Source organism: Ixodes scapularis, unplaced genomic scaffold (assembly GCF_016920785.2).
Source record: "Ixodes scapularis isolate PalLabHiFi unplaced genomic scaffold, ASM1692078v2 PGA_scaffold3__209_contigs__length_174095766, whole genome shotgun sequence".
NCBI lineage: Eukaryota > Metazoa > Arthropoda > Arachnida > Ixodida > Ixodidae > Ixodes > Ixodes scapularis.
In genome coordinates this window covers 171,507,849-171,524,139 of record NW_024609868.1, presented here as the reverse complement: position 1 = coordinate 171,524,139, position 16,291 = coordinate 171,507,849, and the positions used below count along the sequence as shown (strand labels likewise).

At 45.4% G+C, this 16,291-nt stretch overlaps 1 protein-coding gene across 1 annotated transcript in view; it reads right to left on the bottom strand.

Annotated features, from left to right (window-relative positions):
* Positions 1–5,361, bottom strand: part of LOC8025640 (serine/arginine-rich splicing factor 12) — a 33,590-nt gene extending 28,229 nt beyond the window's left edge. Inside the window, exon 1 of the mRNA XM_029983706.3 lies at positions 5,138–5,361. Within this exon, the coding sequence (XP_029839566.1) occupies positions 5,138–5,205 (68 nt within the window). The 5' untranslated portion in view covers positions 5,206–5,361. The remainder of the gene's footprint in view (positions 1–5,137) is intronic.
* Positions 5,362–16,291: the final 10,930 nt, after the last annotated feature.

Genomic DNA, 16,291 nt, shown 5'->3' with positions numbered 1-16,291 from the left:
TACAATCTGATGTGTTGAGCATTTCGAAGTGGTGCCTGTCAAACCGCTTGCCTTTGAACGCCAACAAAACGAAGGTAATCTCGCTAACAAGACGCAATAATTCCTTACACTTTAAATACAAGTTGGGAAATTGTACTATTGCTCGAACTGATGTAGTCAAAGACCTTAGAGTGCTAGTAGACTGTAAACTATTGTTCAAATCTCACGTCACTAACATTTGTGGTACCGGTCTCAAAGAGCTCGGGATGAGCTCACGTTTGACTCGACACTTCCAGGCACCTGATACTATAGACGCTTTCAGCGAGTCAGTTACTCGAGCTGCCACCAGTCGGCGCGCCCTTCGCGCGCTTTCCGGGCCGCCATAGCCGACCTTCAGTTTCTCGCCGTTGCTCCGCGTTGTGTGCAGCACAGGCCACTACCGGAGCTTCGTTTTCGTGTTCTTTTACGTTGCGCGTTGAAATATTTTATTTTCTTTAAGTCTTTTCGATATTTAGGACTTTCATTTGATATTTATATTTCGACATAGCTCTTGTATTTTCTTATTTATGGAATGGAATCGGACAACGAATGGGTCGACGATACTTGTGAGGCTTCAATGACCATGTAAGTTCATCCCATTCTTACGTTTTTGTCGCTAATAGAGGGCAGTCAACACTATTGCGACATATGCAAATTGCAACTGACGCAGTAAGGCTATCGCAGTCGTTCTTCTCGCTGCATGTGCGCGCTCGTTTCCGTAAAGCCGACCCGCATATCAGCGATTTAGCGTGCGACGAGACGAGCGACGGAGATTTTTTTCTTTTTCTTTATTTACAAATACTGTCGCCTGTTGCATCGCTCGTTTTTTTGGGTTTTTAGAAAACGTCGCTCACCGTCTTGGTCGCTTGCTCCGTCACTTCCATGCGGTTTGCCTCGTCGCGCGACTGACACTGAGCGACAGCAAAGCGGGTCGCCGTCGCTTATCTGGTCGCTCGCCAAATCGCTTACATGCGGTTTATACTCAATTAATTTCCATGCACACAGCAATGAACCATTGGCGCCTCGATATTAAGTATAAACCGCGTGCAAGCGATTCGGCGAGCAACGAGACAAGCGACGGTGACCCCCTTCGCTGTCGCTCGGGCAGTCGCGCGACGAGGCAAACCGCATGAAAGCGACGGGAGCAAGCGACCAAGACGGTGAGCGACGTTTTCTAAAAACCCAAAAAACCGAGCGATGCAACAGGCGACAGTGAGAAATTTTCGTCGCTGACTCTCGTCTTGTCGCCGTCGCTCGTCTTGTCGCACGCTAAATCCTTTACATGCGGATCGGCTTTACGGAAACAAGCGCGCACATGCAACGAGAAGCACGACTGGATAGCCTTACTGCGTCAATTGAAATTTGCATATGTCGCAATGGTGTTGACCGCCTTTATTAGCGAGAAAAACGTTAGAATGGGATGAACTTACATGGTCTCTGAAGCCATAATCGTGTATCGTCGATCCATTTGCTGTCCGATTCCACTTCATAAATAAGAAAATACAAGAGATATGTTAAAAATATAGATATCAAATGATTAAATGAAAGCCCGAAATATCGAAAAGACCTAAAGAAAACACACTATTTCAGCGCGGAACGTAAAGGAACGCGAAAACAAAGCTCCGGTAGGGGCCGGTGCAGCACTCAACGCGGAGGAACGGCGAGAAACTGAAGGGCAGCTATGGCGGCAGGGTCACGTGACGCCAAGATGGCGGCGCCCATGAAATGTTGCCTGAAAGGGTCTATATTAGGCTTATTTTGTGCTTTGGTTAGGCCACGACTTGAATTTGCGTCTGTTGTGTGGAACTTTCTGTCACGTAGCGATTGCAGATGCATTGAAATGGTACAAGGGCATCTGATACACATAGTCTATGATAGGCATTTTAACAGGAGACTATTTTGAGTATAATTTTCTCGTTAAAAGTTTTAAACCTCAGAACCCTAATTGATTACAGGCATTGTTGAAATGGGGTGTTTTTACAGAAACTCATACAAGGTCGTTTCGGTGTACCTGATCTTTTGAGTAGTACAAGCCTATGTGTGCCAGCTAAACACGCGCGACTCTGCGATAGTTTTATCCTGACAAGCAGATTAAAAGGTCACCAATGCATAGAATTCAAACTTTTTTGTAATAGCCTTGTGCAGCATGATTTCTTTTCCGTGCGTTATTTTACTTTGAATACCGAGTTGTGTTTGTAATTTGTTTTATTATGACTTATGTGTCACTCCTGTATTTCACGTCTTTGCACGTTGAGCTCACTTGTGACTTCTATGTGCACCAATATCAAAGCCTTCAAGGTGTTTTGGGCACGCAATAAACACCAATACTAAAGGTTCAAATTCAATTTAGATTCAAATTCAATTCAAAGAATAAGGCACTGACAAGCACACATGCAAAGAGAACACTTGCTGCTGCATGTGGCAGAACGTACAGCATGTGCACTACACTTGCAGCATGCTCTTTGGTGCTTGGATAATTTAGACAATTTTCTGGTAAAGATGACTGAAAAGCTTGAGCACCTACATTGGTGTAGCTATGCCTATCCACTGGTGCTTTCTGAGCCCTTGAAAACACTGTTTTTAAATTATGCATGTCCCATGTGCCTTCCCAAGTTCAATCCTCTACCGGCACATCTTGTTTTTAAAGCTCTCCACTCGAAGAAGACGAAGCTAATGACATCTTCAACATCCGAGAGAGGAGAGCTCATTAGCGCCGGCATTCTTGAATGCCAACATCCTCACCAACGTCAATTTCCCAATCCTCTCTCTCTGTTTACTTCTTTGTGCCTACAATGACATGTTTCCTTCATTGTACCATAAGAAATGTGCCAAGATTTATTCACCCAGAACTTTTGTTTGAGCATTTGAAAAAGAAGGGGAAGAGCCCCTGCAAGCCATGCGACAACGTTGCAGCTAACTCCCTCTTTGCAGAGATGCCCTGCTTGGTTTACACAGATTAGCTTCTGCCATTGGCCAAGACGCTCAAACCGCACACCCTGCAGCATTGAGATCCTCATCATCCTTGCTAGGTATATTGCTTTGTTTGTTTACATTCAGCCTTTCAAACCTCCTCTTGAGAAAAGTACACTTTAAGGTTAGATTAGAAGACCTTGCATCTGGTGCTATGACACTAAAGGAAGGACGTCTGGTGCTATGACACTAAAGGAAGGACGTACACTGTACTTGTGAGTTTAGGGCGAAGAAGAAGCAACTGACATGCCACAAACACTGCCAACCACCACGTTTGCTGGAGTTGCTATAGGCCTTCTCAAAATTAGCTCCCTGGAAGGCACTAATATGCGACTCTCACGACCCCCGTCAGCCAGAAATTTCAACCACACTCCTGCTTTTTACGATCAGAGTTTGCCACTGTTTCATGCAAACTTTTGCATTATTTGCTTATTCAGGACGGTTACCTCTTTTGTGTCACCTTCCACCGAGAACCAGGGAATACCAGGGCTCATAGCATGCATGAACTTCACAGAAAACGAACGAAAAGAGCAAATGTCAACATTCTTTAAGGATTACCTCTGCAGGGATAACCTCTTGAAAGCCATGATGGTCTTATCGAAAAAGTTTGCAATCAAGATGCAAAAATTGTACCAGGATTACTTGGAGGTATGCTTATTATTCTGTGGTAAGGGTACTGTGAACAGGTTGCTTTGTATCTTTTGCCATCGGGACATCGAAATTCTGTGCTTTTCGAAAAAATCTGAACTGACAAAAGTTTTACCGGCGAGCGTTTTTCGGATGTATCTGTAAACAGAATCTTACTTATAACTTGCTTATGCAGTAAATATGAGCATGCTCATACAGCAGGGTTACTTTCGAGCTTTAAACGGTGGTGGTGGTGGGGAGAATGGACAGGATGGCAAAGTAGCGGCGGCGGTGGCGACTGTGTGGCGGCATTACCACCGAGCAGAGCAGCTCCTCTTGCTGCACCAAGTGGCGCTGGGAGCTGCAGCTCTGTCACTACACTGCTGAGACCGGATGCTCCAAGTTCCCAATCTGCGAGCGCTCACCGTTTGTCAGGGGAGGGGGCGATTAGACCCTGGACGCAATGGCTGAATAGGCCTCGATCGCTGAGCACTTTTACATCCCTTGCACCATGAACAGAGCCGAGAGTCGCGAAGGTAAGCGAATTGAAACTGGAGCACTCAGTGAGGTGATCCAATTTCAAACTCTATTCCCTCAACCAATGACCTCGTGACATGCTAAAGATGTATAATGACAAAGCCCATAATCACACCGGCTTTGGGCAACGCTGAGGCCAAAGACTTGACAAATGCCACAGATATCCAAAAGATATGTTGCACTTTAATGGCTGCTTGCCAGGGTCATGAATGTAGCAAGAAAACTAAGGCAGACCTCAAATGCACGTAATTATTAGTATTACTTGTATTCGATGTGTACGTCCGATTCAATTTCAGTATTCCTACCAACAAAGTATACATAGCTTGCAAGCGTCACCACTGCTGGGTACTGACGGTTATTTCCGCTTACATGTTTCTTTGAACTACAACTTCTGCGGTGTAAAACATAACAGGGCGAACCGAACGCACGCAGCGCATGAAGTACTGGTATGGTTGATACAAACGGAAGATATGTCAAGTTGCTGTCCTTCATAAAGCTTTTGTGACTATCTCTCGTTTAGGAAGCGAAGACGAGTTCCAAGTTTTGAGGTCAAAAGCGAACTCCACAGGTCCGCATTGAGCGTACAGCGTAGGGCAAAATCGCGGAGAGTAGGCGTCGCCTGAACTTTTAACAAAAAGGTGCGATTTCCGATGAAGCAAAGTTCTAGGTAAACTCGCCGTGAAAGGCAACACGCAGCAATGGTTTCGAAGTAAGCCCGTCTCGTGGACTTCGATGGCATTTCCGCTCGCTCGACTGATCAAGCGACATGAAGTGTCATGGCGGGAGCGCCAGCACAAACAAATCGCCGCCCCAGATCACTGCAACTTTCGCCGGCACGTTTCTCACTCAACTCACGCTCAGTCACGGTCTGTACCCTCTTGGCACTCGGTTACAAACGTTGGCACACGGTTCCGAACGTGTAATCGGCGTGAGTTAAGGCGCTCTCCTGTGTGGCAAAGAAAGGAGACGCAAGATGAAGCCTTACCTGGTGCCGTCTGGCAGGTTTCGAACAAAGAGCGACGAATTCGGGGGGCGCGAATAACGCGAAGACATCTTCGCCGCCGCGACAGGTCGGACCTACAAATTTCTGCAGTCCAACTAGCGAACACACGCAACAAAAAAAGAATCCCAGCAACCTAGTAAACAAGCGACCACAACTCCTAGGGCAAATGGGGCCACCGACGCTAGCTTGAAGATTCGAACGACCAATGTTTCCGACTGCGTGATTCGCAAAAATGCTCGAAGGCCATACTTAACATAAATCCTGTTTAAAGAAAAATGCAAGTAACCCAGATAAGTAAAAAAAAAATATTATTACGCTAAAACACTGAAATATTTATATCCGTTATTTTCTTATGAAGAGTTCAACTGAAACAACTAGACTATTCAACAACCATCGGTGGTGCGGCCATGCGGCCACCGGCCGTCTTGCATGTTATTAATCGTGTTTTTGGAGCGTTGCGGAGGCTTGCGGCAGCGTGCTCAAGACACGTTTTCTATGCGATCGTCATCATTCGCAAAAGAAGCTCTTTCACACCTTGTGTAAGCCGTGAGACTTGCTGTTAAAAATATGTGGAAATATTTGCGGAAGCGCAGTGCCCAGGAGAAAAGGCATAACTTGTCAAAACTAGTTTCGACAACCTCGCGGCGTGATCAAAGCTTGCTTGGCAAGCCGAAGCACTGCGTCTCTGTGCCTTCGGACGCTTGGATACTGATCAAGAATCGAAACCGTGTGGATGTGTTTTGCGAGTGCAATGTGCGTGAAGCCGTATCTGCCTCTGGAGCAGCGTTAGTGCCACACGGGCAACTCGAATGCCCTTTACAACGAATTACATTCGAGCGGACGGCCAATCTGCGCGAAACTCCGGGCGTAGAGCATTCCACGCGCGACAGATTTCGAGCTGATTCGCCGATAACACAAATGTCATTTGTTGTAAATGGCATTCGAGTTGACCGTGTGGCACGGGTATTACTTTACTCCGATGACTATTTTTGACTTGCGGCAGCGGCACTCGCGGTCCAGAAACGAGCTTGACCCAGCGTATAAATTGCCCCCCCCCCCCCCCACCTTTATTGATAGCAACTCGCCGGAACAGTTGGATGATCCAGAACTTCGTGGCCGATATATGATACAAAGACGTATACGCGAGACGCACCTTCAAAACCTTGCCGCGGCATCGATTCTTGATCGGTATCCGATCGTGCGAAGACACAGAAACGCAGCATTTCGGTGTGCCAAAGAAGCTTTGATCACGACGCGAGACCGCTGAAACTTGCTTACGACAAGTAGGTTGTTGACTTTTTTTTTTTTTTTTTTCTTGCAGTGACTTTACTTTAAAGGGATACTTCAATGAAATTTGAAATATTCCCGTCGTGTTCAAAAATAGGTTGAATATGATCCACATTATCCGTAAATGACAATCGCACGTTTGTATTTTGAGCCTGGTGGCTGTATTTTTCGTTATAAACGGCCCACTTTGGCAAGCGCTCGGAGAAGGCCCAGCGGAGATCACGTGACATCCAACGCAATCGTGACGTAGGATCGTCTCAAGACGACCAAAGCTACGGCGAGGCTGACGTCGAGAGGATGGCCTAGTCGCCTAGTCGTTCCAGCCACCGAAGCGGCTGCTTTTGTACAAATTTAACTCATGTTTACAAACAAATGGATGGATGGATGATGGATGGATGAATACGGCTGAGCCCTTTGGATCGGGCGGAAGCTTACGCCACCTAGCCATTTTGTTTTACCATTTAAGCTGAGAATATTTAAATGTGAAATCTATATTCACTCCGCAGTGCAAAGAAAGTGAGGCTATGAAACCCCCTTGCCATCAGTGGATAAGAAAATACCTAGTTTTCTCTCGATTTCTTCCACCATTCACTTAATCTTTGCTTGGTAATCTCTACAGTCTTGAAATCCACTCTCCCTTCGCTGTCTCTAAAACCCAATGACTTTATTAAATCTATGTTGTCTTCGGTAGGCATAGGGTGAAGCCCTTTACAGTAGAGTATCAAGTGCTCAGCCGTCTCGTCCTCCTCTCCACAAGCAGTGCACACTGTATCAATTTCCTGGTACTTCACTCTGTATGTTCTGGTTCGCAGAACACCCGTTCTTGCCTCAAACAGCAATGAGCTTCCCCTAGAATTGTCATAAATGCTTTCTTTGGCAATAACTCTTTTGTTTAATCTATAGCTTTCCAGAGCCGTCTTTGTCTGCATTCCCTCTAGCCACCAATCTCTTTCTGTGGCCTTAACTTTCTTCTTAACTGAGACTTGCTCTTCCGTATCTTCGCTATAGCCCAAAAACTTTCCTCTTAATTTCCTAGTGCGCTGTCTCCACTTTGTGTCTACACTCCTCATGTATAAATAGCTGAAAACCTTTCGTGCCCATTGCTCCCCGTCCATTTGCCTCAACCTATCCTCAAATTCTACCTTGCTCACCGCTTCCCTGCTCTCAAATGATGCCCATCCCATGTCTCCTTGTACTCCCTGGTTTGGCGTTTTGCAATGTGCCCCCAAAGCCAGTCTACCTACTCCGCGCTGTTTTATTTCTAGTCTTGCATGCACTTCGGATTTCATGCATAGCACTGCGTTTCCAAAAGTCAAGCCAGGCACCATGACCCCTTTCCAAATCTCTCTCACCACCTCATACCTGTTGTAACTCCAAAGTGCTCTATTTTTCATTACAGCTGCATTTCTGTTGCCCTTACCTATTATATACTTTTCATGGTCTCTGAGATATTCTGCACCATCACATATTTATACTCCTAGATACTTGTATTTACTAGCTCTCTCAACTGTAATATTCTGTATCTTCAGCCTCTCAACTTCATCCTCGTTAAAAATCATGACTGCCGATTTTTCGCTACTGAATTCTAAACCTAATTCCTCTCCTTCCCTACCACAGATGCTCATTAATTCCTGCAACTCTGTCCTGTTGTTAGCCATTAGTACAATATCATCCGCATACATCAATCCCGGTAAGGATTGCTGAATTTTTTGGCCTAGCTTACTGTAAGAAAGGTTGAACCCAAGCCCACTCTTCTCTAGTCTATCCTCCAATCCTCTCAGATACAACATAAACAGCAAAGGCGATAACGGGCACCCCTGCCTAAGGCCTCGTCTTATCTCTATTTTCCCTGTCGCCTTTCCTTCCCATGTTATAATCACCTTGTTATCTTTGTAAATGTTCCTTAATAGTGCTGTTAGTCCTTCATCTAGGTTTAAGTTCTCCATTATGTCCCACAGGTTTCTTTGGTTCACATTGTCATAGGCACCCTTGATATCCAGAAATGCCAGCCAGAGCTGTCTGTTTTCTTTTTGCGCTATTTCTATACACTGTGTTAGAGAAAATAAATTGTCCTCCAACCTTCTTTGTTTTCGAAACCCGTTCTGTAATTCGCCCAGTATGCCCTCGCAATCTACCCATTCCTCCAGTCTGTTCTTTATAATCTGCATTACCAACCTGTAAATAACCGGTGTCACGGTTATAGGACGATAATTCCTAATATCAGACTTATCTCCCTTTCCCTTATATATCATACTCATCCTACTAAGCCTCCATTCATCTGGAATATTTCCTTTTGTTATCATGGTACTCACTACCTCCCTTAGTTTTGCCTTAGATTTAGGACCCAAATTCTTCACCAGCTTGATAGGGATACCATCTGTGCCTGTCGACGTGCCACTAGGGACTCTTCGTTCCGCCTTTTCCCATTCTCTTTGTCCAAAATCCGCGATGTCACAAACTGGACTGCTACTTCCTTCGGTTCTCCTATCTTCCACATGTAACCGTTCCCGAAATTTCTCCTCCATCACTGCTCCTATATATTGTATCGCATCATCTCCCTCTAATTGATCTCCCTGATGCGAAAGTATGAACCTCTGTCTAGCTTGCGTTGTTTCACCGAGTGAGTTCAAGTGCTCCCAAAACTTCTTGGCAGCGTTTCTATCTTTCTTACTTACATTACTCATCCATTCCTCACCCTTTCTCTGAATTTTCGCATTGATCAAACTGGATGCCTCTCGGCGACATGTTATAAAATTGTCCCATTTTCTTTTTACTTCTGTTTCGGACTCCCCACTACGCTTGGAATACCTGTGTTCTCTAGAAGCTTCCTGACGTTTTTGTATCGCTTGCTTCACTTCTTTGTCCCACCAGCTTTTTGGTCTATGTCCTTGCTTCCCCTTTCGTTTACTCTTAACTTTGTCTAGTTCTAGAGCAAAAAGCCTAGTTAGGCTCTCATAGGTCCAATCTGTATGCCGGTGCCCTGAAACTGCTGCCTCTATTCTTTCAACAACTATTTCCAACTCTTTGTCGCTGCAGAAAGTTTGCTTTGAATTATGTTGTCTAGTTTCAGGATTTACTTCTCTGGCAAAATTCAGCTTAATACGTTTGTGATCACTACCAAGACTTTTGGAACCTTCTTCATCTATTTTCATTACTTGTAACTTACCATATATTTTGTGTGACATGAGTACGTAATCTATAGTTGAATGCAGATTGCCAGTTTCCCAAGTTATGTGCCCGTCACACTTCTGACTGGTATTACATAAAACTAAGTCATGTTTTTCCACCAGTTCTAGTAATATGCTTCCAGTTGAGTCCGTATACCCATCCAGACCCTCAATATGGGCATTCATGTCTCCCATAATAATTATTTCGGAGCCTTCCCCTAGTTCACTAATGTCTCTTGATATGCAATCAATCATTTTTCTGTTTTCCTCTTTAGCACCTGTCCCTGTCCATAAGTAAACCACTCCAAGGACTGTTGATTCCCCAGCGACTTTTCCTTTCAGCCACAAATGTTCGGCGCACTCCTTTCTGATCCGTTGAAAGTTCATATTCTTCTTAATAAATGCTCCAATTCCACCTCCCTTCCTCGTTCCCTCCATTCTGTTGCATTCTTCCCACACATAGTCAGGGTTGCAAGGTGGCTGCTCCATGTCTCTGAGATGTGTTTCCACAAACCCATACACCATTAAATCCTCCTTTCTTAGTTGCTCCTCTACCTCTTCCCATTTTAACCTATTTCTACCACCCTGCATGTTAATATATCCAATGTCTGATTGTGCTGTTTTTTTATACCTGTTCTTACGTTTTCTCCTCTTTTTAACCCTGGGTGCCTCTCCTGACTTCGTTGGGTTTTCAATTACTTCAGTGCCCCCAGGGCCCTCGGTCCCCCCAAAAAAGCAGTCACCGTGCGGCCCATCCTATCCCCCACCCTGTAACCCGTGGCCTCACTGTAGTGAATGCCATCTGCAAAAGGGCGGGAGCCAGCCTCGTACACCTCTCTGTTTACTTCCATTACGTCGTACCGAAGCTGTCGACTCATACCCTTAATTACTCCGTTGGCTTCGACAACCCTCCTCTCCGTTAACCCGGACTGCCCCCGAACTTCTGGAATGGTGCACACAACCACATGCACATTCTCAGACACGTCCCTCAGCTTACGTATTCCCACGTTTAGCTGCTTTCCGAGGTTCTGGCTCCTACCCTTCAGCACATCATTAAGCCCCGCATGAACTATTACTAGGTTCCTTCCCTCCCGGTTATCCCACACCCCCTCACGTGCTGCGGTCATAGCATCCACCATACACTTCCCTGGCTGGACCTCTACGGTTACCCTCTGGTCTCCCTTCACCCTGTTATGTACACCCCTCCTAACCCGTGCTACGTTAGAGCTCCCCACTACCAGTACCCTAGATCCCCCTGGTGCCTGCGCGCCTTTGTCCTGCGACTTATCTCCTGTCACCTGACTGCCCGACGCCTGCTGCTCGAAGGCGCCATTGAGCTGAGGTTCAATCAGCTCTCCAGCGTCGTCGAGCCCGCCTGCCAACAGGCCGGACTCCCGACCACCAGGGATCCCAGCCTGCAGACTGGTGGTTCGTCCCGCTAGAACTGACACTTCCTCCTTTCTTCCCTCGCTCGAATTACCCCTTCCAGGCGCTCTACCCTACTGTCACACTCCCTCTTACGCTCCTCTAAACCCGCCTTCCATACTTCCCCCAGCTCTTCCGCCTGCTTCTCGAGGCCGACCCGCTGCTCCCTCTCATGATTAAGCTGCCTAGTCAGCTTAATCAGTTTATGGGCGCTCCAGTTTATGGGCGCTCCAGGCGCAGCTTGCGTTGCGCCTGGAGCGCCCCTAGCCAGAGCCTCCTAGATAAGTGTACTATGCCTGTCAGCTCCGCTTTCAGGGCGGTACACGTGCCGTGTACGGGTAAGTGGCGCCATCAAACGACTTCTGTGCTAAACCAAGGTAAGTGTAGCCAGGAGGCGCTGGTGCGGCGCGACCGCCGAACGCTTCGTCTGCTAAAACGGAATTTCGGCGCTTTCTCGGGCGGGGACGGAAACGGCGTGCAACGACTGTTAGCAGGTGAGTGACAGAATAACTCTAAATAATATAATGAACATGAACGCAAATAATCACCGCGAAGCTACCATTTAGTGCTCTCACAAGCCCAGTAAATAGCGGCGCAACTGCATGCGCGACCCCAAAACAGAGCATTCTAGACGCGAAAACGTCCTAATGTTCCGTCAAACAATTTTCCAGAGAAGTAGCGTATATCTCAAATAATTTTATAGCACGCCTGTATAAGAAAACTACGGAATGCTATATTTTGGTGGTTCAACTGTCATTTTAAAATTGCACATATACCAGCTCGGCTCTTGAGAAAATATAAAATCTACCATTCTCTCCCCTCGTCAAAACATCTCATGTCTTATATCGGTTTCATGTCTATGTCTCGCCTGCTTTCATCAGTTGCCAGTAGCACATAAAAAAAGAAATAATTTTCTTGCGCTTCGTACATTACCGAAATTTATACAGCGTACGTGGTCCAGATGTCAGACGAGACCTAGATAAATCTTTAAAAAATCGGATTTGCAAGCTACGACAGTGTAATTGCCCGCAGAAGTTCGGCTCGGTAGTGGATTTTATTTCTGAAAATAAAAAAAAGGAAAGACTTGACCCACTCAAAAAAACAAGCAAAGTTCTATGGGCCGACATAAGGTGAGCCACAATCTTGTGGGCCACTGGGACGTTTGGTAGACAAAAACGGGTTACGATATCAAGGCTGTCCCGTCCATGCTTTTGTTAAATCAAACACCCCAATGGCCTACAACCACGGTTTATTTTTTTTTTTTTAGATCGAGATACGCGGTAATTTATTGATTTTCCCTTGTAACTTTTGACTGAGGGAAGTATTTTTCTTGATATTTTAAGTAACTAAATTCACCACCTAGCCGAACTTGCGTGATAAATTACAGTGTTGTAGCTCGCAAATACGAATTTTTTGCGATTTATTTAGGTCTCATCTGACACGTAGACCACATATCAGTATGAGGATTAATTTAGCTTTATTACAGATGTGGTGACATTTCGTATTTTTAGAAGCCTGTTTGGAGCGAAAATAGTGCATATATCAGCACTGGTACGTGCTAGGCATCATTTACATAGTATCTCCATGGCAGGTCATCATATTGAAATAAATCAGCGTCATTTAGCGCTAGCATACTTGCTAATATATATGACTACAAACACATATACGTGCCGAAAAACAAACTCCTGGGAGATAGTTTAAGGAAGTGGTCCAGTAGCTAACACGTTACCATTCTGAAAAATCAACCGAGAAAATCCAGCTTGAGTTTCGAAGCATTTATTCACAAACATTTGTGTACTTCGCAAGTGGTGTTAAATAAACCATTATAAAACAAAAGAACACTGACACCCCCCAAAATTTTTATTTTTTTTATTTTTTGCCAGGTGATTTATTATGGTATCAGAAGACTATCGAATCAATATGTTGCTACAGCGTCACGTATATTTTTAATAAAGTTCAAAAAAAAAAAAAAAACGCAACTGCTTGAAATTGAAACCGAAACTGGACTGGGGAGTCTAGAAGTTTTTGTGCGGCACAAGGGACAATAAGTGAGTAGACACGGACAAGCCCCTCTACTTCCTTCTGTCGCGCAAACACTACTAGACTGCACCATGAAGCAACTAGGCCAACAAGTTTTAATGGACTGGGGAGGAAGAAGAAATATAGGAAGAGGAGAGAGGTGGCTGTGATACTTCTTCCCCCCCCCCCCCCCCCCCAAAACAACGTATTTGCAGCTTTTTAGAAGCCACAAATAATGGGCATCATATGGCTTTTCCATTTCTAATATTGTGTGCCTGCCTTCGATGACGTACGACTCTGATCTTTGGTGGTTGTGTCTAAACCATAAAAAACGGCATATGGCCACAGAGAAGAGAGTAAAAGCGCGACTCAAACCGGCCAGTTCTCGATCGGAAAGAAAACAAATTTTGAGCAGCGAATCGTTTTCCGGGTAATTGGGCTCTCATATGTAATGTACAAATAAAAACCTTGGCAAGCATAAATACACTGTCAGTGTCCCTTTAAACCTGTAATAGGTTCTGCGTTTTTGAATAAAGCCAATAAAAACCAGAAAACACTTGCCGATAAAAAAATTTTGTTATTTATAAATTTTGTCAATTTAGATTTGTCCTAAAAACTCGAAATTTTTTGGGTCTGCCAGCTTTAATAAACCCAACAGGCCTTTATATCACCGTGGTTCCGCGAGCCAGCTTACGATTCACTTCGTTTTTAGTGTCAATTTCGAATTGTAGGTGTCACAAAATTGCTGTTTAGTCTTTTGAAATAAAAATAAGCTAGCCTCCCTACAACCACAATCGAATATGTTTCACACATGAAAAGGCTCCTTTACAAAATTTGGAAACTGCTGCTTTCTACCTTTCATTCACTTCGGCTAGAAAAGCCACTCTGAATTTCATGTACCACAAACTAAAACTCCGAAAAACTCTGCATGCATTTTGCTCAGAAATTAAATCCAATACGCAGAACCCCAAATATGTTACAAATAAACACTGAACATACTCCTTTTACGACAATGCGCTCAGTTTATCAGTCGAAGTTCACATATGTAAAGAATGTTACACACAGAAGATGACAAAGCATTTAATTGCAGATACACGAGTGATCACTATTATATTCAGATAAGGAAGAGAAAAGATGGTTTGGCCCTAATCATGACGTCCTATTTCAGGCATGACCTGCTGCATACCACATTGTGGTTCAAGCAGACGGAAGCCAGGTCAAGAAAGGAACTTTGCACTCCACGAAATACCATCAGACCCGGATGAACGAGCGAGCTGGCTACAAGCAATCAAGAGAGATGACTGGCTGCCATCAACCTACTCCATGGTTTGCAGTCGGCACTTTGTGCCATCCGACTATGTTGAGGGCAAACGCCGAAAGCTGAAGAAAGGCGCTATCCCAAGCATCTTTTGGAGCATGCCGCCTTCAAATATCACTAAGATGAAGGACGCTATCAGAAGGAAGTGCAGCACTCCATATTCATCAGAAGTTCCCAAGAAGAGACAATGCCTGGACACAGGCAGTTCGCAAGTGACTGATGCGACATCAAGCTCTACACTGGACACTCCACCGACCTCCTTTCTGTGCAATGAAGGTGCTGAACGAATCCAAACCATCTGGACATCTCCAGCGAGCACCTTGGAGCCTCAAAACAGGCAGGCATCAGAAGTGCCAGACAGCAGGCCATGCCAACAGCCAGTGCTGTTCACCCATCAAGGAACACAGGCAAACGTTCGAAAAATGTCAGCACAACTAACCGTAGAGAAACGTAGATGGACCCGACGAGTCACCACCCTGCGAAACCAAGTGGAGAGACTCAAGAACACGGTTGACAGATACAAAAAAGACTTGGAAAAGTTGCGAAACCTGAGGGAAGAAGATGATGTCACAAATTTTCTTAACATCCGTGAACAAGCAAAGGAAAAGAACATATCGGCTATGTTTCTAGTCGACCAAGTAAAGAACTACCACAAGAAAAGCCCAAGGTGGACAGAACATACCATCCGTCACTGCATTTTGCTGAGACACATTTCTACGAAGGCCTATGAACACATAAGGTCTGAAGAGCTTTTTAAACTTCCCAGCAGGAACACTCTGCAAAGCTACATTGGAGCTGCCTCAGGTCAAACTGGCTTCAGCGACTTGGCGAAGGCTCGGCTTCAAACAGAACTACACAACCTGGCAAACACACAATCAAGGACATGCTCTCTCATTATTGATGAAATGCAGATCAAACAGAGCCTGCAGTACAACAAGCAGCAGGATGTCTTTGTGGGCCAAGTGGACCTGGGACCATTGACTGAAAAGACCAAGCAGCCCATCCTGGCAAATTCGCTACTGTGCTTTCTCATGAATGGGCTCAGCATTCCATACCGGATCCCTGTTGCCTACTTTTTTACCAAAGGGTTAACAGGGACCGAACTGGCCAAGCTTCTGCTTCATGTCTTGGGCAAGGTGGAAGACGTTGGCTTCAAAGTACTCCGGATTGTAACTGACAATCACCGAGTGAATGTCAATGCAATGAAGCAGCTTTGTGGGGGACTCCTTACACATCATATCCTGCACCCAAATGACCCGGAGAGGATTCTGTTCCTTAGCTTTGACTATGTTCACATCTTGAAGAATATACGGTCCCAATTCCTGGAACGCAACTTTGGAAAGGACAATGAGATCAAGTCCTTCTACCTCAAGAAGTTGTACGAGCTCCAGAGAGAGGCGGCTGTCAAGCCAGTCAGGTTCCTGAGTCGCAAACATCTTTTCCCTAGCAACATAGAGAAAATGAATGCCAAGAGAGCAGTCCAGCTCTTCTCCCCTGAAGTGACAGCTGTGCTCAAGCACCTCCAGGAACAAGCTGGCCATACGAGTGACCTACTGTATGCGGACGCAGGACCAACCATCTTCTTCATGGACTCTGTGTACCGCTGGTTCATTTTGCATGATACCAGTAACTGCACACAACACATACACCAACGCTACCCAGATGTGCGCCAGTATGATCACCCAGACGACCCTCGTCTGGAATGGCTCGAGTTTTCATTCCCAGCCTATCTCGAGCAGATCAAGAGCACGGCAAGCCCATCACAGTTCCTGACGACAGAAACCTACGAAGCCCTTCTCTTGACAACATACTCGACAGTTGCATGTGTACAACACCTTCTCACCAAGGAAGAGTTTGGATTTGTACTGACCAGGAAGTTCAGCAGCGACGCCATTGAGTCCCTGTTTGGCTCATTGAGAC